General features: G+C 46.8%; 1 protein-coding gene across 3 annotated transcripts in view; it reads left to right on the forward strand.

Annotated features, from left to right (window-relative positions):
- ARMH1 (armadillo like helical domain containing 1) overlaps positions 1-24,104 on the forward strand; it is a 56,711-nt gene that overhangs the window by 19,878 nt on the left and 12,729 nt on the right. For all 3 annotated transcript variants that reach the window (XM_017540776.2, XM_017540777.2, XM_037742848.1), the window contains exons 3-6: positions 4,318-4,386; positions 5,590-5,756; positions 8,277-8,473; positions 11,792-11,876. In XM_017540776.2, coding sequence (XP_017396265.1) covers positions 4,318-4,386; positions 5,590-5,756; positions 8,277-8,473; positions 11,792-11,876 — 518 coding nt within the window. The remainder of the gene's footprint in view (positions 1-4,317; positions 4,387-5,589; positions 5,757-8,276; positions 8,474-11,791; positions 11,877-24,104) is intronic.

Here is a 24,104-nt window from a genome sequence, read left to right on the forward strand (position 1 = left end):
ACCATGCCCAGATAATTTTTGTATTTTTAGTAGAGACAGGGTTTCACCATGTTGGCCAGGACGGTCTTGATCTCTTAATCTCGTGATCTGCCCTCCTTGGCCTCCCAAAGTGCTGGGATTACAGGTGTGAGCCACAGCGCCCAGCCCCCACAGCCTCTTCTTTAACTGTCCTCTCTTCTACTTTCTCCCACCGTTTCTCAGTTGCTATTGCAGGATCTTTCCCACCCCAATCCCCCACTTAAACGTCAGTGTGTCTGAGCATTCTGTGTTCAGCCCGCTGCTTTTCTTACTTGGTCATTGCACTTATTACATTAGGCATTACATCATTCTTCATTTCTGAAGTGCCAATCATAGTGCCTTACATTTAGTGGGTACTCAGTCTGTGCTTACTAAATGAATGAACCATGCTTTTCTTTTTTTCTTTTTCCTATTTTTCTTTTTTTCATTTTTATTCTGCACTTATTGGTAAGATACTTGCAATGAACCATGCTTTTAATAAACAGTTGTAGGCCGGGCGCGGTGGCTCAAGCCTGTAATCCCAGCACTTTGGGAGGCCGAGGCGGGTGGATCACGAGGTCAAGAGATCGAGACCATCCTGGTCAACATGGTGAAACCCCGTCTCTACTAAAAATACAAAAAATTAGCTGGGCATGGTGGTGCGTGCCTGTAATCCCAGCTACTCAGGAGGCTGAGGCAGGAGAATTGCCTGAACCCAGGAGGCGGAGGTTGCGGTGAGCCGAGATCGCGCCATTGCACTCCAGCCTGGGTAACAAGAGCGAAACTCCGTCTAAAAAAAAAAAAATAAATAAAAAATAAATAAATAAATAAATAAATAAACAGTTGTAGATTCAGTATTCTACACCCAGAATTATTCATAATCTCCTAACCTTTTGCAACTTTGTCATACAACAGAGAAAATAGACTGCCTGAATTGATACAGTGTTTTGAATTAGCAAACCCGCTTCTCCTACTCAGCCCTCCAGTTATGGCAGATTTTGGAAGAAAACAATATAGCATCATAGCATCATTATTTTTTGCAAAATTGACAACCACATAGTCCCACATAAGCCTAAACCCTTTTTTCAACCTTGAACTTTCAGAATAGATGAGTAAAACTAAGGATTTATATATTAAATGATAAAATTGTTAGTTACCATTTATTGAGGGTGTGTGTGTGTGTGTGTGTGTGTGTTTGAGATGGAGTCTCCCTCTGTCACCCAGGCTGGAGTGCAATGGCATGATCTCGATCACTGCAACCTCCGCCTCTGGGTTCAAGCGATTCTCCTGCCTCAGTCCACCGAGTAGCTGGGATTACAGGTGCCCACTATCACGCTCAGCTAATTTTTGTACTTTTTTGGTAAAGATGAGGTTTCACCATGTTGGCTAGGTTGGTCTCGAACTCCTGACCTCAGGTGATCCACCTTCCTCAGCTTCCCAAAGTGCTGGGATTACAGGCGTGAGCCATCATGCCTGGCCAAGTCTTTTTTTTTTTTTGAGAGTCTTGTTCTGTTGCCCAGACTGAAGTGCAGTGGTGCAATCATGGCTCACTGCAATGTCTGCTTCCTGGGTTCAAGCGATTCTCATGCCTCAGCCTCTGGAGTAGCTGGGATCACAGGTGTGCACCACCATGCCCAGCTAATTTTTATATTTTTAGTAGAGATGGAGTTTCACCATGTTGGCCAGGCTGGTCTTGAACTCCTGACCTCAAATGATTCGCCTTCCTCAGCCTCCCAAGGTGCTGGGATTACAGGCATGAGCCACCTCGCCCAGGCTATTGAGTCTTTTTATGTTCTAGACACTGAGATATATACTGTACAAATATTATCTCATTTGGGCCTAACACCCAACCTAATAGTTAATTGGTATTATTCCATTTTATAATAAGAAAGATGAGCCTTGAAAAGGTTGAGTAATTTACTAGCAAATGGTAGATATAAGGTTAGAACCTTGTTTATCTGCCTGAAAGCCTATACACCATCGTGTCTACTACTCAGTGCAGACCACAGCTCCACCTGCATCATCACACAGGGAGTTCATCTGCAAAGCCCCCTCCCTCCATTTGTCTACAAGCCAGAAGGCCTAACAGTAAGAGTTGGAATCTGAATCAGACTGCCTAGGTTCAAATCTCGGTTCCATCAGCTCACTGTGGGACCTTGGACAAGTTATCGACCTGAGATTGTTACCTCATGTTACTCAGGAGGTAAATGGAAATACTAACAGCACCCACTGGAGGGCCGTGGTGAGGATTACATGAGACAATGCAAGCAAAGCAGTAAGCACAGTGCCCAGCACACAACAGGAGCTGGTACTTGTTAGCTACTGCTGACTGTCGGCCCCAACATTGCTCCTTTATCCCGTGTTCTTAGATCCAGGACTCAAACAATGTGTCCTGGAACTAATTCCTGGAAATATGTATAGTGAATGACGATGAAAACAAGACTAACCAGGGCTGGTGGCTCACACCTGTAGTCTCAACACTTAGGGGAGGCAGAAGCAGAAGGATCACTTGACCCCAGGAGTTCAAAACCAGCATGGGCAACATAGTAAAACTCCATTCTCCATGAAAAGGAAGAAAAAAACAAACAAAAAACAAAGCTGGCACAGTGGCTTACGCATATAATCCCAACACTTTGGAAGGCAAGAGGATTACTTGAATCCAGGAGTTTAAAATCAGCCTGGGCAACATAGTAAGACCCCTGTCTCTACAAAAAATACAGGAAAAATAATAGCTGGACATGGTGCCACATACCTGTAGTCCCAGCTACTCAGGATATTGAGACAAAAGGATCACTTGAGGCCACGAGTTCAAGGCTGCAGTGAGCTGTGATTGCACCACTGTGCTTCCGCCTGGGCGACAGAGTGAGCCCCTCTCTAAAAAAAAAAAAAGAAAGAAAGACTAGCCCAGGACAAAGGAAACAGAAGGTGATAAAAGTTGGTCAGCCTAGCTGGAAACTGAAGAAAAAGTGGAGAATGCACTGAGGCAGGAACAGGGGTAGGGGTTGAGGGAGCAGGGTGGGGACAATGTAGGAATAAAAAGACCACCATGTGGGCTGATGCCTGGCCCCAGCTATGGCGGCAACAGGCAGGGCAGCCTGGCTCCAGAGCAAACACTATTTTTGCAGTAAAGGGCCTTTCCTAATGAGCCAATCTGTCTCTACTTCTATTGGCATCCTGGGAACCAGGGTGCAGCAGAGATAATTTGCTTCACACACCCCCCGCCCAAACAAAGCACCATTACCTCCAACCCATTACATTAGCCTTTATCAGCATTGGAGGCTCTCAGTCATCCTCCATGAGCTGCAATAATTTCAGCTAATTTCTTAAGTGTTCTAAGAGCCTCTGATGTGTTATGAGCCTGGTAATTGTTGACTGGTTCCTTTTCTGTTGTGGCTTGATTTCATACCTTGTATCTAAGCTGATGCGTGCTTTGGGTGCTTTATTATAATGAGGCTTTTTGCAAAGACTCACATTAAAAAATAACATTAAATACTGAGGTTGTTTTAAATCAGAGTTTAATTTTTCCACCATCTCCTATTATTCTTATTAGGAAGCCAATTCTTCATAAGGATAGTGACCTCCAAGTACAAAATTGAGAATTAGGCCGGGCGCGGTGGCTCAAGCCTGTAATCCCAGCACTTTGGGAGGCCGAGGCGGGTGGATCACGAGGTCAAGAGATCGAGACCATCCTGGTCAACATGGTGAAACCCCGTCTCTACTAAAAATACAAAAAATTAGCTGGGCATGGTGGCGCGTGTCTGTAGTCCCAGCTACTCAGGAGGCTGAGGCAGGAGAATTGCCTGAACCCAGGAGGCGGAGGTTGCGGTGAGCAAGATTGCGCCATTGCACTCCAGCCTGGGTAACAAGAGCGAAACTCCGTCTCAAAAAAAAAAAAAAAAAAAAAATTGAGAATTAATGATGAAGCTGGCTCTTTTTAGGGAAATCTAAGAATGAGACACAAAGTCATGAACTATGCTGAGACCAAAAATGCAGCGGGCACAGCTTAGAGAGGTTTGGGATATTGACTTCCAGCTTCTCCAGAGACCTGAATTCATCAGAGCCTCCTTGTTCCCTAGAGAGCCTGTCAGAGCCAGGGTGGCTGAAGTACCACAGAGGAGCTTCCTGGAGAACAGTGAACAGCCAGCACCCCTTCCCTCCAACCCTGTTTGCCACTTCCCCTTCAGCTGGTGGCCCCTCTCAGGGTAAAGGGGCATAGTTCAGCTACTTGGCCACCCTGGGCCACCCACCAGAGATCAGGCATGGGATCTGGCTTCTGTGTGAAAAACCACCCTGAAACTCACTCTTTAACTTGTCATACAGCTATATGACTGGCTGTTGTTTAGAAAAGCTTCTCAAGTCCATTGGCATCTTCTTATCAGCTGTAAGCAGGTGAGTGCTGTTCTAGCGTGCTTCTGGGGTCTCAGTGGCATCTCGTGCTCATGATGTCCTTGGCATTCACACCACCCAGGGCCATGGATTCCTGTTCCCAGTGGGTTCCTTGTAGCTCTCGAATGGGCCCAGAGGTAATGTCCACTGGGCTTCTGCTCTAGCTGCTCCTCCATCCCGTGCTCTCCAGTGACACTTTACTAGTCAACACCTCTCAGTTGTGAATTACAGAAAACCAGCTCATGTTGGACTCAGAAAAAGGAAAATTATTGGGTCACTTATCTGGAAAAACCCAGAGAGAAGAAATACATATTTCAGGCCTGACTAGATCCAGGCCCAAACAATGTCATCAGTACTTGGTCTCCCCCTCAGTCTTTTCCCATATTTCTGTCTCTTCTCCTCCGTGTTCATAAACTTCTGAGTGCCGTGGTCTTCAGAAGCTCCAGACACACTAAAAAAGGAGCAGATCCTTTCCACAGCTTCCCAAGAAAGTCCCAGGCTTTGAGCCTCATTGGACCAATTTAGGTCTCATGCCCAGCCCCAAACCAATTTCTACAGTCAGAAGGGTGACATACCCTGTCACCTCCTCACCCCACCAAAACTACATGGCCCATGAATGGCAGAGGGATGATTCCCCAAGTGACAGCTGAGGTGCTATTACAAGAAGGAGAGGCAGCTGGGCGTGGTGGCTGACTCCTATAATCCCAGCGCTTTGGGAGGCTGAGGCGGGTGGATCACGAGGTCAGGAGCTCGAGATCATCCTGGCCAACATGGTGAAACCCCATCTCTACTAAAAATACAAAAATTAGCCAGGCATGGTGGCGGGCACCTGTAATCCCAGCTACTCGGGAGGCTGAGGCAGAATTGCTTGAACCTGGGGGGTGGAAGTTGCAGTGAGCCAAGATCACACCATTGCACTTCAGCATGGTGACAAGAGCGAAACTCTGTCTCAAAAAAAAAAATAAAAAAGAAGAAGAAAGAGAACAGATGCTGGAATGCCAAAACCAAGAAATGTCCCTAGTATCTAATTCCAGTATCTCCTGCTGGAAGGAAGAATTTCCACACTCTTGTATCACTTTACCTGTGGACATTTCCTTGGATAGGAGGGCACAGTCTGTGAAGACGGGTCCTTGGGATCTCTTTGAAAGGTCAGTGCAAAGGAACTTGACAAGAGTTTTATTTCTACTTTTCTATCCCTCTGGACAGTAATCGGTACCTTAGAGAATTTCTTGAGATTGGAGGTGTCCTAACACTCTTGGAAATACTTGGGCTGGAGAAGATCACGGAGGAGGCCAAGAAGGAGTCCGTCAAACTACTTCAGGTTATTGCAAACTCTGGCAGGAAGTACAAGGAGCTCATTTGTGAAAGCTATGGTGGGTACCGTGTATGACAAGCTGTGCCTCCCTAGGGGCCTCGGTGAAATGGTGGCAGCATCCACCACTGCTGTAGGAAAACACATCATAGAACTGGAAGAACAGGAAGCTTTTTGTGTTCCTGTCCACGTCCAGATTTATGATTCTCCTGATTCATCATTTGCTCAGATTTTTCAGTGGTGGTTTTAGAAATACTTCTCCTTTTTAAACATATCCTCTTTGAGGCATCTTTGCAAAGATTTGTTGAGCTGTGGCCCAATATCTTTTGTGAAATTGAGTTATGAATAACTCTAGAAATAAAATTGAAGGGCAGGCGCGGTGGCTTACGCCTGTAATCCCAGCACTTTGGGAGGCTGAGGTAGGTGGATCACCTGGGGTCAGAATTTTGAGACCAGCTTGGCCAACATGGTGAAATGCCATCTCTACTAAAAATACAAAAATTAGCCTGGTGTGATGATGCATGCCTATAGTCCCAGCTACTCGGGAGGCTGAGTAAGGAGAGTCACTTGGACCTGGGAGACAGAGGTTGCAGTGAACTGAGAACGCACCACTGCATTCCAGCCTGGACTACAGAGCAAGACTCTGTCTCCAAAAAACAAAAATAAAAGTAGAAAACAAAGAAAAACAAAAAGAAATACAATTATTGAATACCTGCTGTGTGCTAGATATATGCCAGGTGCTAGGGATACAAAAATGAATATAATACAGTCCTTTCCTCAGAGAGTTTACAGGCTGATGAGAAAAGTATAATCTAGTATTTTTTTTTTTTTTTTTTGAGACAGAGTCTCATTCTGTCACCCAGGATGGAGTGCAGTGGCACAATTTCGGCTCACTGCAACCTCTGCCTCCCGGGTTCAAGCAATTCTCATGCCTTAGCCTCCCAAGTAGCTGGAATTTCAGGCATGTACCACCATGCCTGGCTAATTTTTATTATTTTTAGTAGAGACAGGATATGGCCATGTTAGCCATGGCTGGTCTCGAACACATGAGCTCAAGTGACCCACCCACCAAAGTGCTAGGATTACAGGCATGAGCCACCATGCCTGTCCCAATCATTTTTTTTTCCTTGGGACAGAGTATCACTATGTCACCCAGGCTGGAGTGCAATGGTCTGATCTCAGCTCACTGCAACCTCCGCTTCCTGGGTTCAAGCAATTCTGCCTCAGATTCCTGAATAGCTGGGATTATAGGTGCAGACCACCATGCCAGCTAATATTTTCTACTTTTAGTAGAGATGGGGTTTCACCATGTTGGCCAGGCTGGTCTAGAACGGTCTAGAACTCCTCACCTCTTGATCCACCCACCTCAGCCTCCCAAAGTGCTGGAATTACAGGCATGAGCCACCACACCCAGACCCGACCCAATAATTTTAATATAATCTATGAAGTACTCCAAGTGAGGCGTGTAAAAGAGATACCATCACCCACATCTCCTTTTTTCTTTCTTGTTTTTTTTTGAGTTGGAGTCTCACTATGTTGCCCAGGCTGACATGCAGTGGCGCAATCTCAGCTCACTACAACTTCTGCCTCCTGGGTTCAAGTGAGTCTCCTGCCTCAGCCTCTCAAATAGCTGGGACTACAGGTGCCTGCCACCATGCCCAGCTGATTTTTGTATTTTTAGTAGAGATGAGGCTTCACCACATTGGCCAGGCTGATCTCGAATTCCTGATCTTGTGATCCGCCTGCCTCGGCCTCCCAAAATGCTGGGATTACAGGAGTGAGCCACCAAGTCTGGCCTTTTTTTTTTTTTTTTTTGAGATGGAGTCTTGCTCTGTTGACCAGGCTGGAGTGTAGTGGCACGATCCCGGCTCACTGCAACCTCTGCCTCCTGGGTTTAAGCAATTCTGCTTCAGCCTCGCAAGTAGCTAGAGTTACAGGCACCCGCCACCATGCCCAGCTAATTTTTGTATTTTAGTAGAGATGGGGTTTCGCCATGTTGGCCAGGCTGGTCTTGAACTCCTGACCTCAAGTGATCCATCTGCCTCGGCCTCCCAAAGTGCTGGGATTACAGGCGTGAGCCATTGCGCCAGGCCCACATCTCCCTTTTTCAAAGCACTTTCCACCCTGCACTCTCATCAAGGTTCTCCTGTCTGTCTACCCCACGGCCTCTCAAAACCTCAGTGTCTTCATCCATAAAGTGGGACTAACACCTTCCTCTCAGTATGGTTTCTGGGATTAAGTGAGTTAATATTTGTAAAACCATTTTGCAAACTGCTGAGTGGTATACAAGTGTTATCATATAGCAATAAAAATGCGTGTTTTATGTGTAAATTGTACAGAGCCATTTTAAATTTTAAAACACAGATTTTGACATGCCTGTGCTGCAACAAAATCCTCCAACCACATGGCTGTAAGGTAAACAAGCTATAAGGTAAACAACATGAGAACCAAGCCTCAATTTTGCTTTGGTTGAACAGGCTTAGTTGAAGCACTCTTAATCTTATTCATATTATGTAATCTTGAGTGGGGATTGTTTTCATAAATCCCTTCCAATTCAGCATCTCTTCTCTTCTTTGCTCAGGTGTACGATCCACAGCAGAATTTTTAGCAAAGTCTCAGTCAGAAGAGACCCAGGAGGAAGTGCAGGTTCTGTTGGATTCTTTGGTCCATGGCAATCCCAAGTACCAGAATCAAGTGTATAAAGGTCTAATAGCTTTGCTGCCCTGCGCGTCCCCCAAAGCCCAGCAGCTGTCCCTGCAGACTCTCAGGACTGCCCAGGTGAGCCAAGGCTGCATGCTCCTGTGGTTCTGATTCAAATGCAATAATCTTACAATTACTTTCCACAGTTGCACTCCACACGGGCATGAGAAACGGGGCTCAGCCTCCCACTGCATGTCTGTTGTTCAATCAGCATTACTTCCAGAAGGCCAAGGTAGGGCAGAGAGTTCATGTCTTCCAGCAGAGTGATTTGTCCTGTTTACTTAAGGATCAGAAAGATGTTGGCAGACTTAAAAGTGGTTGAGACAAGCAACAAGGATGATGAAAGGGCTGTAGAAAAGATTAAAGGAGTCGATTTGATAGGAAAAGAATAATGGTGCATTTGCAGACAGCATGTAAGTGAAGAGGCCAGATCTCCAGTGCTGGGGAAGGCTTTTTTCTTGTTGGCTTTTGCCCTTCTCTCAGACAGTGCCCTAGAATGCAAGCGAAATCGGATCTGGGGCATAGTGAGCATATGAAGACATGGTGCCTTTGTAGAGAGGGGATAGAGGCTCGAAAAGTGGCTTTACGATGAACCATCAAGCCGGGTGCATCAGCCTCCCAAGTAGCTGGGGTTACAGGCACCTGCCACCACTCCCAGCTAATTTCTGTATTTTAGTAGAGATGGAGTTTCGCCATGTTGGCCAGGCTGATCTCAAACTCCTGACCTCAGGTGATCCACCTGTAATCCCAGCATTTTGGAAGACTGCAACAGGCAGATCACTTGAGGTCAGGAGTTGGAGACCAGCCTGGCCAACATGGTGAAGCCCCATCTCTACTAAAAATACAAAAATTAGCCGGGCATGGTGGCACACGCCTGTAATCCCAGCTACTTGGGAGGCTGAGTTCAGAGGATCGCTTAGCCTGAGAGGCAGAGATTATGGTGAGCCAAGATCACACCACTGTACTCCCTGGGCTTTTTAAAAAGCAAGACCTGTCTCATAAAAAGAAAGAAAAAGGCCAGGCTTGGTGGATCACGCCTGTAATCCCAGCACTTTGGGAGGCAGAGGCCAGTGGATCCTGAGGATGGGAGTTCAAGACCAGCCTGACCAACATGGAGAAACCCCATTTCTACTAAAAATACAAAATTAGCCAGGCATGGTGATGCATGCCTGTAATCCCAGCTACTTGGGAGACTGAGGCAGAGGTTGCAGTGAGCCAAGATCATGCCATTGCACTCCAGCATGGGCAATAAGAGCTAAACTCTATCTCAATAAATAAATAAATAGACAAATTTTAAAATAATAATAACTGGGTGTGGTGGCATGTGCCCCTAGTCCCAGCTGCTCCAGAGGTTGTGGTGGGAGGATCACTGGAGCCCAGGAGTTCAAGGCTGCAATTAGCTATGATGGCCCACTGCATGCCAGCCTGAGTGATCGAATGAGACCCTGTCTCTAAAACAATTCTAAAAACAGATCAGATTATCATCATTATTTTATTTCTACAGTTTCCATTTATTAAGTGCCTCATACATGCCAGCCGCTGTTAGGGGCTTATCTACACTCTCTCTCTTCGTCTTCACTATAGCTGATGGAGGCAGATATTATTCTCCCTTTTTCAAAGATGGTGGAACTGAGCTCAGTAAAGTGTGTTAAGTGACTTATCCAAGGCCACATGCTATGTTGAAGTTGTTTACCAAGCGAGAATTTAAATCAACTATCTCCAAAGTCCTTATTCTTTCTACATACCACTCTGCCTCTTTGAAAAAGGGTAAGACATGGCCAGGTGCAGTGGCTCACGCCTGTAATCCCAGCACTTTGGGAAGCTGAGACGGGCAGATCAAGTTTGACACCAGCCTGGCCAACATGATGAAACCCTGTCTCTACTAAAAAACAAAATTGCCGGGTTTGGTGTCTTATGCCTATAATCTCAGCTACTTGTGAGGCTGAGGCAGGAGAATCGCTTGAACCCAGGAGGCAGAGGTTGCAGCGAGCTGAGATCACACCACTACACTCTAGCCTAGGTGACAGAGCGAGAAATTTGTCTCAAAAAATAAAAGGAAAGGAAAGAAAAGAAAAAGGGCAATGACAGTGATAGACGGAAAACAGAAAAAATGGGGCTGGAAAAATCAAGGGAAAAAAGTTTGCATAAGGGGGACATGACCAGCGGGGTTAGATGCAACAAAGGGATTCAGTAAGGGTAGAATAGAAAGACGGTCCCAGCAGGAAGAGTTTTGGTGAATTCGGAGACTGTCTATGGCAGGAAAAATTAAATCGCAGCACCCTGTCAAAGGATGAATGGGGGATGAAGAAGTGGCTTCTCTTGGGAAGCTTAGATGTAAAGGGAAAAAGGAGCAATAGCAAAGGAAGAGTTGAAGGACAATGCTGTTAAATATGGATGAGCTTGAGGGTGTTTAATGCTACAAGAAGGGAACCAATGCATGGGTAAAAGTATGGGGAGACAGAAAAAAGGGGCTGTCTGATGGGATGAGGTTCCTGAGGAAGAGAAGATTTTAGGATCTTGGATGAGTTCCATTCTCCTTGCCCTGTGTCCTCTCTCCCCCAGCCAGAGTAGGCGGCCTTGTTTCTGCACCTCTAGCAGGTAGCCTCATTTAATGCCTCCTGAGCTGGAGAGTTCAGTGGCAGCCTCAGCCTAGGCCCAGTGTCTTAACACTGCCCTCCCTCCCTCTCCCCCATTCACCCAGGCTCCTGGCTGTTTGGAAGTCTGAGTTTCCTTTCTTCCAGGTGGACAAGATCTAAAGACTAACCATCTTGGGTGGGCACAGTGGCTCACGCCTATAATCCCAGCACTTTGGGAGGCTAAGGTGGGCAGATCACTTGAGGTCAAGAGTTTGAGACCAGCCTGGCCAACATGGCAAAACCCTGTCTCTACTAAAATAAAATTAGCTGGGGGCCAAGTACGGTGGCTCACGCCTGCAGTCCCAGTGCTTTGGGAGGCTGAGGTGGGCGGATCATGAGGTCAGGAGTTCCAGACCAGCCTGACCAACATGGTGAAACCCCATCTCTACTAAAAATACAAAAATTAGCCAGATATGGTGGCACACGCCTGTAATCCCAGCCACTCAGGAGGCTGAGGCAGGAGAATCTCTAGAACCTGGGAGGTGGAGGTTGCAGTGAGCCAAGATTGTGCCATTGCACTCCAGCCTGGGTGACAGAGAGAGACTCTGTCTCAAAAAAAAAAAATTTAGCTGGGCGTGGTGGCGGTTGCCTGTAATCTCAGCTACTCGGGAGGCTGAAGCAGGAGCCTCACTTGAGCCCAGGAACCGGTGGTTGCAGTGAGCTGAAATTGCACCACTGCACTTCAGCCTGGGCAACAGAGTGGGACTCCATCTTTGAAAAAAAAAGACTAACCACCTTGTCCTGTTGTCTGTCTTGTCAGCCAATCATTGGGACCACACACCCCAGCATCGTGGACTGCGTGCTGAAGGTGCTGGGCACGATGCACCTAGAAGTCCAGTATGAAGGTAGGGAGGCTACTCCAGATGGCAGAGGGGGCGCCAAGGGCCAGCTGACTCAGCTTTCCAGAGCTTTCTCTTAGTCACAGAGAGCCTTGATGTTGAGTATCTCGGACGGCCTTGGCAGTGGAAGATACTGGTTCAGAAAATGTCAGTCACATCTGTGCCTTGCATCAGACACACGGTGCTGGAACGGTTATGAGAGTCTGCCTGGGTCCAGAGCTGGTTCTGGATCTCAGTCTTATGTGGTGCTTCCCGGCTAAACAGAAGTCACCCTGAGGAATGTCCTTTTTCTCAGAAACTAAACTGAATAGTCGTAGTATTAATTTGGTTGGTTGTTTTTGGTGGTCTTTTTTGAGACAGGGTCTTGCTTTGTTGCCCAGGCTGGAGTGCAGTGGCACCATCATAGCTCACTGTGGCCTCAAACTCCTGGGCTCAAGAGATCCTCCCTCCTCAGCCTCCCAAGTAGCTAGGACCACAGGTGTGCGCTACCACATCCACCTAATTTTTTAATTTTTTTGCAGAAACGGGGTCCCACTATGTTGCCCAGGCTCGTCTTGAACTCTAGGCCTCAAGCATTCCTCTCACCTTAGCCTCCCAAAGTGCTGGGATTACAGGCATGAACCACTGCACCCAGCCAATGAGTTTTTATTTATTGAGAGCTTCTATGTGCCAGCCACTTTCCATACATCACCTCATTTACTTCTGAAAATAACCATAAGAGGCCAAGCGTAGGGCTCACACCTATAATCCCAGCATTTTGGGAGGCCAAGGCAGGCAGGTCACTTGAGGCCAGAGGTTTGAGACCAGCCTGGCCAACATGGCAAAGCCCCATCTCCCCTATAAATACAAAAAAATTAGCCAGGGTTGGTGGCATACGCCTGTAATCCCAGCTACGCAAGTGACTGAGGCACGAGAATCGCTTGAACCTAGAAGGTAGAGGTTGCACTGAGCCACGATCATGCCTCTGCACTCCAGCCTGGGCGACAGAGCAAGGCTCCGTCTCAAAAAAACAACAAAACAACAAGAACAACAGAATAACCATAAGAGTACAAAGCCTGGGATGTATTAGGGATTCAAATGTTTACATGAACAAGTAGTAAAGATGGGTATTTTTATGTTTTTCAAGATAAAACAGTGAAGCACAGAGAGATTACGTGTGCTTCCCAAGGTTACACAGCTATTGGATTCTAGCCAGATCTGCCTGACTCTAAAGTTTATGCTTTTAACATATAGCTCATGGCAGATATTTAAACGATATAATTTCCTTCCCTTTTCCTATAGTGGTTCAGAGGAAGGAGATTCTATTTTCAACAGGGGGAGATCAAGGAAGGATTCACTGAGACAGTGTTGTTTGAACTGAGCTGTGGAGAATGGGGAGGATTTTGGAAGGTCAAAAGGATCAGAGGAGGTTGTTCTGGAAAGGGGAACGGCAGGAAGGCAGATGTAGGGAAGTACAGGGCATGTCCCGGGAATAATGGGCAGGTCACTGGAGAAGGGATGGTGAAGGTCTAGCTCTAGGAAAAGGTAGGCTAGGAGCAATGGAGGGCACCTTGAATGCCATGTGGGGTAGGTGTCAGTCTCTCCAGTATGCAGCATGGAGCCACTGAAAGTGAGCCTGCTACAGGTGAGGGCTGAGGGAGTGCAGAGCCTCCGAAGATGGCCTGGGTGATGCTGTGCCAGGCCAGCCAGAGCCACAGGAACACTTGAGGCTGCAGGCCAATCAGGAGGCATTGGGGATGGTTCAAATGACAAAATAAGAATGTACTGGTCCAGCTGGGAACCTAGGCCCCAGGAAGAGAGCACAGACAGCACAGGGAACTGCCTGGTGAGGAGAATGAAGCAGCTTATGGATGTCAGAGTGGGCAGGGCCAGGAGACCAGGACAGAAAGGTCCAGTAATCAGGAATGGTCTGGGCATCAGTATAGGGACAGGGACTTCTGTGTCCAGGTTGACAGGCTGAGCCCCAGGTTCAGGAAACCTGGGAAGGAGGGCATAAGGACCAGGCACTGAGGTTTAGGTACACAAGTGAGATCCTGGGGATGATCAGCAAGGCTCTGGAGGCCACTTCCAACCTAGGTCTTTTCTGGGCAGCAGTGCCAAAACTGAATGTCAGGCATATTATTCCTTCAGCCACACAGTCGGTTTTTGGTTTTGACCCCTGCAGGTCTGTGTGCATATGTGGCCCTTGTATGTTGAGAAATAAGGCTGTGCTAAAATCTATTAGCAGCTGAAGCAGAGTGTCCTGGCTGGAGAGGAGTCACCAATGAATGGGTGGAGTGGTACAGGGACCTAAGAAATAGTCAGACCCTGCACCAGAGGGTTGTTACTGGCATTGGAGCAAGGGGATGACCTGGCAGTAGAATTGTGTTAGGAATCTTAGTCTAACAATCCCAAAGGCTAGATTGGGTAGCACTGAGACCTTCCTCTCCCCGCCCCACCAGACATGCCCACTCATCCATCCAGCACTGCTCAGCTTAAGCACTGCCTCTCTAAGCCCTTCCCTGACCCTTCAACCCCTGCCCAAATGTCAGCACTCCTTCCTTTGAACCACCCTGTCCCCACTTCCCCTCCTTTAATTCCACTCCATTAGGGCGGTGTTCTCTAAAATGGTGACTTCCCCTTACACAGACCGTGCACAATTTCAGTTCAACTGCCATGGCTTTTATCCTTATAGCCTCGGCACAGTCCCTAGCATGTCAGGTCCTCACTGCACGTTTGCTGAGTGAGTGAGTGCTGCACATCGCACTGCATTAGGGATTACTCACCTCTATGCCTTTCTCCTCCAGATCTCTGAACAACAGCGCAGGTACTAGGTCTGATTCATCTTTTTCCAACTCAGGACCTAGAGCATAATGGGTACTCAGTAGAAGTTTGTTAAATAAATTCATGAAAAAAAGTCTTTTTTCTTTCTTGAGACAGGGTCTCACTCCGTTGCCTAGTCTGGAGCACAGTAGCACAGTCACGGCTCACTCCAGCCTCGACCTCCTAGGCTCAAGTCATCCTCCCACCTAAGCCTCCCAAGTAGCTGGGACTACAGGCATGGATCACCATGCCCAGTTAATTCTTTGTAGAGATGGGGTCTCCCTATGTTGCCTAGGCTGCCCTCAAACTCCTGGGCTCAAGTGATCCTCCTCCCTCTGCAACCCAAAGTGCTGGGATCACAAGTGCAAGCCACTGTGCCCGACCAAAAAAAACCTCATGCTGATGAAGTCCTCCAGAGTTGTAACTGACCCCAGCTTCTTCCAATATCAGCCTAAGTTAGAGTCCTTCTGCATTTATTCAGTAACAGCTAACACTGTGGAAGAGGCAGTGGGAACATGACCCTGTGACTGCCTTTGGTTTGTTATAGGATCATGTGATAACAGTGAAACTACGTGCCCCAAGGTAATTTCAGATATACCAGATGCGCACACATACACACAAAAATGTCTGTTGAATGAATGTATTATTATTCTTATTTTAACCAGGTGCTTCAAAATAGTCTTCCTGTTATTCTAAATATAGAGAATGCATATGCAATGATTGTCCACTCAGGGGCACTGTTTCACATGATTAGCATAGACGGGAAGTTAAGGGAGAGAAGAAATTTGCATGCCTTCAGTTGCCACTGAAACGTCTCCCGAGGCAGGGGAGGAAAGTTCCGATGGGTCTTAAATGTGCTCCCAACAGTTTATGACCGAAGAGGATTAGAGAGTAATTTCTTTGAATTTGAGTATACCAAATTGCAAAACCAGAGTGAAGCCCCAGGATGCTGGCAGCAGTCAGCATGGAGAAGCAGCCTGTGTCCAAGAGGAACTCTTCTCCAAGAGGAGAAGAGTTTAGTGGGTGATAGGGACTGATCTCAGAAGGGCAGGGTTGGTTTGTTTCTTTAAACAAATATTTACTGAATATCTTTGATGTGCTGAAAGCTATGCGAGACACTGGGGCTTTGTTTGTGTTTGCCTGTTTGCATTGAGAAGGAGAAAAGTGAGTGTCTTGGAAGGAGAAGCAGGGGGTGTCCACTCCACTCCCATGTGGTGTGTGTGTAGGGCAGAGCATGGGGTTATTGGCATCCTTCCCCTGAGAAAGCTACAGGGAAAGTGGCATCCTCAGGGCAGTGTCCACTGACAACAGGAGGTGGAGGGGCTTAGAGGCCTGGTGATTGTTTATCTTGCTGTGGGTATCAGTGATGGAGGAAGCTGTTGGTGCCCTCACCTCCTTTTTCATGGAGAATGCCACCTTCCCCCACCACATCTACCAACCTGCCTGACCGGTGAGTCAGGTTAGCCACGTCCTCTTCTCTCCTTCCCATTATGTTAGTGTCCCCGGTTCCTATCACAGGCTCCCTCTTCTGCTTATTCTCTGAAGCACATTCCCTCAAAGACTTCCCTTCTGTAGCTTGCCTTTTCCTTTTTCTCTGCTGGACCATCTCCATTGACGTGCAAATATGCTCTCTATCTTCCATTTTTAAAAGGGGCCCTCTTTGGGAACCTATGGATTAAAAGAGATTTAAAAGACATGTACCAAAAAAAGGTAAAATTATAGCATTTAGGGATGCACACCCCTCCTTGACCGCAAGTTGGCCCCCAGCTATTCATTTCTTTGCCATTTCCTTCTACTTGAACTCCCAGCTGCCTTTGACCCAGCTGATCACTCCCTCGCTTTCTTTGTTGGCTTCTGCGATAGGCGTTTCCCTCTGCTCACTGGTTTTGCCTTAGTCTCCTTCACTTGTTTCTCCTACTTCTCTACCAGACTGTTAGGTGCCTCTTCCTTCGCATCTCTGTATAATTTTTCCCTATGTGGTTTCCCATGTGGATGTTTAACAGACATCTCAAATTTATGGCCAAAACAGAACTCTTGATTTTCTTCTCCAAGCCTGTTCCTCTTCCTGTTTTCCCTATCTCAGTAACAGGGACCACCACCAGCCCAACGACTCAAGCAAAACATGGAGGACTAATACCAGATCCCCTTCGTTCTCTCACCACCTACCCCATCCCCTGCCTACCAAGTCCTCTAGGCTGTATCTCTGCTTACCTTCCCTGTCCCTGTCCCCCACTATGATCACCTTAGTCTAACCCGCCATTCTTCTTTCTAGTTCCATTTTGTCCCCCTGTAATCCATTCTCTTGCTGCAGCCAGAATGATCATCTTAAAAATATATGGTCAGGCACAGTGGCTCCTGCCTGTAATCCCAGCACTTTGGGAGGCCAAGGAGAGTAGATCATTTGAGATCAAGAGTTGGAGACCAGCCTGGCCAACATAGTGAAACCCAGTGTCTACTAAAAATACAAAAATTAGCTGGGCGTGGTGGCACACACCTAGAATTCCAGCTACTCGGGAGGCTGAGTCAGGAGAATCGCTTGAACCCAGGAGGTGAAGATTGCAGTGAGCCAAGATCATGCCACTGCACTCCAGCCTGGGTGACAGAAACTGAATATACACATATATACATATACATATATATGTGTGTATATATATATATATAGAGAGAGAGAGAGAGAGAGACTAGAAAAAAAGAAAACAAAAAACTAAATGCACACACACACACACATATATTAGACACTATCACTCCTTAGCTTCCCATTGCATCCAGACCAAAACCTAGATACCTGCATGGCCTGTAACGCATGGAGGGCTCTTCCCCTTCCCCACAGACCTTGGATTGACCTTTCTTAAACTTTAAGTGTAAGCTGAGACATCACCTCTGAGAGGAAGCCTTCTCTGATCACCCTTTCTAAAGCTTCCTCACTCGTTCTCACCGCCCACCTCAGTCCCTCTCCATCATATCACATCATGAGACTTACCTCCTTGGGAAAAGACCTCATCTGGGTACTTGTTCACTTGTGTATTATCTGCTAGAAAGTCAGCTCCAGAAGAGCTGGGACCACATCTTTTTTATTTACCATTGTACGTTAGTGCATAAATAGCACTGAAAAAGGTAGCCTCTTAAATGTTTGTTGAATGAATGAATGAATGAATTGGGACAAATGAATCGTGTGTACCCTGATTTGTGCTGTTAATCATCATATTGAGAATAAAATCTGAAATGTCTAAGGAGAGGATATGTGTCTTCAGTGACTTTTTACTTCTTGAGTTCTTAGGGCCAATGAAGAGGGTATAGAGAAGGAGAAAAAGAGAAGTTTTTTGGAGGAAGGTAGGAGATGGTAAGGCCTCTAGCGCTGAGGGTGGGTCTTCCAGTTACCTATTACTTATAACAAACCACTGCAAATGTACTGCCATAAAACTTCCACTATTGGCCAGGGGTGGTGGCTCACACCTATAATCCCAGCACTTTGGGAGGCCAAGGCAGGTGGATCACGAGGTCAGGAGTTCAAGAACAGCCTGGTCAGCATGTTGAAACCCTGTCTCTACTAAAAATACAAAAATGAGCTGGGCATGGTGGTGCATGCCTGTAGTCCCAGCTACCCAGAAGGCTGAGGCAGGAGAATCGCTCAAACCCTTGAAGTGGAGGTTGCAGTGAGCCAAGATCATGCCACTGTACTCCAGCCTGGGCAACAGAGTGAGACTTCATCTCAAAAAACAAAGCAAACAAACAAACAAACAAACAAAACAACCACTATTTTATTATGCTCACATATTCTGTAGGTCAGGAATTTGAACAGGACACACTGGAGATGGATGATCTTTGCTCTACAATGTCTGGGGACTCATCTGTGAAGACAGCCAGGAGCCACAGCTGGTCTAGAGTGGGGCTGTTGAGGACTGGTACCACTGACCTTTCCTTTTGTTCAGGCTCCAGAGTGTCTCCTGTCTTCACTTGACATTTGGATATGCTGCTCATCAAGAATATTTTTGCATTAATTTTAGAGTTTTGCCAGGTGCCAGTGGCTCACGCCTGTAATCCCAGCACTTTGGGAGGCCAAGGCATGTGGATCACTTGAGGTCAGGAGTTTGAGACCAGCCTGGCCACCATGGTAAAACCCAGTCTCTACTAAAAGCACAAAAATTAGCCAGGCATGATAGTGCATGCCTATAATCCCTGATACTTGGGAGGCTGAGGCAGGAGAATTGCTTGAACCCAGAAGGCGGAGGTTGCAGTGAGTGGAGATCATGCCACTGCACTCCAGCCTGGACAACAGAGCAAGACTCCGTCTCAAAAAAAAAAAAAGTAAGTTTTTAATAAGATTCCATCAAAATAGTACTAATTTGCATCTGAGCCAAGTGCTTCACCCTACTCCTGGCATAGGGTAGAGCAAGGGAGCTAGTCTTTTTATTTTACTTATTTATTTAGAAACAAGGTCTCACTGTGTTACCCAGGCTGCTCTTGAACTCCTGGGCTCAAGTAATCCTGCTGCCTCAGCTTCCCAAAGAAGTGATTATAGGCATGAGCCATCTTACCTGGCTTAGGGAGCTGGAGTCTTTCAGAGCATGAAGGTAGGACTCCTCTGAGACTGTCAACTGCAGCACCTACACCTGGTCTCTCCATGTAGCTCTGGCTTCTCACAGCTTGGCGGCTGGGTTCCAAGAGCAGGTAGCCAGGAACGAGCTTCTCCAACATTCTAGACCAAAGCACTGCATGGCCTTTTTTGACCTTGCTTTGTAAGTGACAAAGCATTGCCTCCTGCCCTGACTCAAGAGAAGCACATGGATCCCACTCCTCTATGAACAGAAAGTCAAATATTTTTTTTTTTGCCAAGTTTTGTTTTGTTTTGTTTTTGAGACAAAGTCTCACTCTGTCACCCAGGCTGGAGTGCAGTGGCATGATCACAGCATACTGCATCCTCAACCTCCTGGGCTCAGGTGATCCTCCCAACTCAGTCTCCTAAATAGCTGAGACTACAGGCATGTACCACCATGCCCAGCTAATTTTTGTATTTTTTGTAGAGAGGGGATTTTGTCATGTTGCCCAGGCTGGTCTCTAACTCCTGGGCTCAAGCAATCCTTCAGCCTTGGCCTCCAAAAGTGCTGGGATTACAGGCATGAGTCACCACACCCGGCCTGTGGCTAAGTTTTAAAACCACTGCAGTGGAATATGTCAGACCTGAGGGACATACGTGGTGATAGCTTTATGTCTGTGCAAGTGAGATAGGCTTCTCTTTCTTCCTTTTCCTCCCTTTTCTCAAGGGAGGGGTGGCAAAGGAGCATTGTGTTCAATGCCATGAGAACACCCTGCTGCCCAGTTCCCCTGCCACAGGAGGTTCTGATTGTCCATTATTGGCACATTCTTCACTTTGAAGTGAAAATAACCAGGCAGCCAGGGACGGTGGCTCATGCCTGTAATCTCAGCACTCTAGGAGGCCAAGCTGGGTGGGTCACCTGAGATCAGGAGTTCAAGACCAGCCTGGCCAACATGGCAAAACTCCATCTCTACTAAAAATACAAAAATTAGCTGGGTGTGGTGGCGCACACCTGTAATCCCAGCTACTTGGGAGGCTGAGGCAGGAGAATTGCTCCAACCCAGGAGGCAAAGGTTGCAGTGAGCCAAGATCATGCTACTGCACTCCAGTCTGGGCAGACTCCATCTCAAAAAGAAAAAAGAAAAGAAAAGAAAACAGGCAAAGGAGGCTGACTCCTACATCCACTAATTTCTTAGGTTTGTTTTTTTTTTAATCACAGAATTCAGATTTTTAGAAGTTCTTTTAATGATTATCCTATTTAACCTGAGAAAGCAAAATCGAAATGAAGTAAGGACTTCCCCAAAGTGGTCAGACTTGGAACTCACCTCCATTTATCTTTGCTGTGAAGTAGAAAATGCAGTATCCACCCAGGGAGGATTGCTCTTCCAGGAATGAGTGGTATCAGGATTGGCAGTCTAAGCCGTAGAAGCAGTTACTTATTGGTCTCCCTTCCTGGAGAAGAGAAATTTGAAAGTTATAGAAGTTTTTCTGAAGAAGAAATTAATGAATTCTGTTGGAAATTTGAAGTATGTGTGTGTGTGTGTGTGTCAATGTATTAGTACTCCTTTTACAGATAATTTTTTTTTTTTTTAAGATGAAGCCTTACTCTGTTACCCCAGCTGGAGTGCAGTGGTGCGATCTCGGATCATTGCATCCTCTGCCTCCTGGGTTCAAGCAACATTTCTGCCTCAGCCTCCCTAGTAGCTGGGACTACAGATGTTGCACCACCACACCCGACTAATTTTTGTATTTTTAGTAGAGACGGGGTTTCATCATGTTGGCCAGGCTGGTCTCAATCTCTTGACATCAGGTGATCTGCCTGCCTCGGCCTCCCAAAATGCTGGGGTTACAGGCGTGAGCCACCACACCTAGCCTACAAGTAAATTATTACCCAAGAGTCCTGGCGCAGTCCCACTGCACCTGCCCAACTGTCTCAATTTTCTAAAAAAGTATTACCTAAGAACATAAAAATTACTGTGTATGACTTAATTAGAAGCAGACCAGGCCAGGCGTGGTGGCTAACGCCTGTAATTTCAGCACTTTGGGAGGCCGAGGCAGGTGGATCTTGGGAGTTTGATACCAGCTTTACCAACATGGAGAAACCTCATCTCTACTAAAAATACAAAATTGGCTGGGTATGGTGTCACATGCCTGTAATCCCAGCTACTCAGGAGGCTGAGGCAAGAGAATCACTTGAACCCAGGAGGTGGAGGTTGCAGTGAGCAGAGATCACGCCATTGCACTCCAGCCTGGGAGCAACAAGGTGAAACTCTGTCTCAAAAAAAAAAGAAGCAGACCAATTCTCTGTATATTAATTTGCCAAAAGTACACTTGCCAAAAATCAACTGGCCAAGTGACAAGTTTGCTGAGTGGCCAATTCACCAAATTACCAATGAACTAAAAACACCTTTTCCTGGTGGGGCACAGTGGCTCACACCTGTAATCACAGTACTTTGGCAGGCTGAGGTGGGTGGATCACCTGAGGTGGGGAGTTCAAGACCAGCCTGACCAACATAGAGAAACCTCATCTCAACTTAAAAAAAATAATAATAATACAAAATTAGCCAGGCATGGTGGCGCATGCCTGTAATCCCAGCTACCCGGGAGGCTGAGGCAGGAGAATCGCTTGAACCCAGGAGGTGGAGATTGCAGTGAGCCGAGATTGTGCCATTGCACTCCTGCCTGGGCAACAAGAGCAAAATTCCATCTCAAAAAAAAAAAAACTTCTTTAAATATGTGTAAAGTTTAGAGCAGTTCATATTGGTTATATTGGTAGGGCCTAAGTGAGCTGGGAGAAGCCGGAAGTTCAGAGCTCCTGAGGACTTCAGATTCCTCAGCCCCTCAGCACCCACCTTCTGCCCATGGCTGGCCCCTTTGCCTCCCTTTTCCTGCCCCACCCTCTCCCCATGCCCTTTTCTCAAGGATGGAAGTCTAGGCCATGCAGCATGGTGACTTCCAGCAGGTTCCCTCTCCAGGTGCCTTCTTCCTGCCCAACTCCCTGCCACTGCCACTACAGAGAGTTTGCATAGCTGCTGTGAAGACAAAATGAAAGCCATCATATTCAAACTTCACATAAATCCACAAAAGCTGTTAAAATCAGTCTATCTTCATCAATGTCCTATTGCTATATAACAAATTACCCCCAAAAATTTGTAGCTAAAAACAGTAACAATGTATTATCTCACACCATTTTTATGGGTCAAGAACCTGGGAACAGCTTAACGGAGTGGTTTTGGCTCAGGGTCTCTCCTGAGGTTGCAGTCAGGATGTCAGCTGGGACCGCAGTCATCTGAAGCCTTGACTGGGCCTGGCGGAGCTGCTTCCAGTGTTAGTTGGGTTATTGGCAAAAGGCCTCAGTTGCCCATGTCACCCTCTCCATAAGGCTGCCTCAGTGGCCTCACGGCGTAGCTGGCTTTTCCCAGAGCAAGTGATCTGACAGAGAGAGACCAAGGAAGAAGACCATTTAAGAACTTCAACACTGTCGCTTCTGCTTTACTCTGTTAATTAGAAGTCAGTCACTAAGTCCAGCTCACACTCAAGGGGAGTGAGGCTCCACCTCTTTATTTATTTATTTATTTATTTATTTATTTTCAGATGGAGTCTCACTCTGTCGCTCAGGCTGGAATGCAATGATGTGAATCTCGGTTCACTGCAACCTCAACCTCTTGAGTTCAAGCAATCCTCCTGCCACGACCTCCTGAGTAGCTGGGACCACAGGCGCATGCCACCACACCCAGCTAATTTTTGTATTTTTAGTAGAGATGGGGTTTTACCATGTTGGCCAGGCTCATCTCAAACTCCTGAGCTCAAGTGATCCACCTGCCTCAGGCTCCCAAAGTGCTGGGATAACAGGCCTCAGTCACTGCGCCCGGCCCTGCTTTGTACTTCTCAGCTGACATGGGCAGTAGTTTTGGCCTTTCTGGCTGTATAAGAGGCCACCTGTCCTGTACAACTTCATCGAACAGCAGCCAGAAGGCTCTGACACTGAGGGAGACTTTCACATAAAAACCTGCTATTTTAAAAGATGCATTACTTTCCCAAAAGTATATGAGCACTTCAACTATGACGCTTTTTTTTTTTTGAGACAGAATCTCACTCTATCGCCCAAGCTGGAGTGCAGTGGTGCGATTTTGGCTCACTGCAACCTCCACCTCCTGGGTTCAAGTGATTCTCCTGACTCAGCCTCCTGAGCAGCTAAGATTACAGGCATGCACCACCATACCTAGCTATTTTTTTGTATTTTTAGTAGAGATGGGGTTTCACCATGCTGGCCCGGCTGGTCTCCAACTCCTGACCTTGTGATCCACCCACCTCAGCCTCCCAAAGTGCTGGGATTACAGGCATGAGCCACCAGAACTGGCCAACTGTGACACTTTATTCAGCATTTATAAAAGCGCTATAAAACAGGCTGGGTGCGGTGGCTCACGCCTGTAATCCCAGCACTTTGGGAGGCTGAGGTGGGCGGATCAGAGGTCAGGCATTCAAGACCAGCCTGGCCAAGAGGGTAAAACCCCATCTCTACTAAAAATACAAAAATTAGCCAGATTTGGTGGCGTACACCTGTAATCCCAGCTACTCAGGAGTCTGAGGCAGAAGAATCACTTGAACCTGTCGGGTGGAGGTTCCAGTGAGCCAAGATTGTGCCATTGCACTCCAGCCTGGATGACAGAGCAAGACTCCATCTAAAATAAAAAAATTTTTAAGCCTATAAAACAGTCTTCCAGGGGATTTAAGTATTTAAGTGAAAATCTTGGGGGGAAACTTATTTCTAACTTCCCCATTTGCTTGCCCCTCAAAACATCTGCGTCCTGGACTTACACTGTCTCCTTTTTGAGGACAGTGATGCTTGACTCAGGTCTCAGGGATAGTTCGAAACACCAGGACACGGGCTGATTGGA

The sequence above is a fragment of the Cebus imitator genome, unplaced genomic scaffold (assembly GCF_001604975.1).
Source record: "Cebus imitator isolate Cc_AM_T3 unplaced genomic scaffold, Cebus_imitator-1.0 Scaffold129, whole genome shotgun sequence".
Lineage (NCBI taxonomy): Eukaryota > Metazoa > Chordata > Mammalia > Primates > Cebidae > Cebus > Cebus imitator.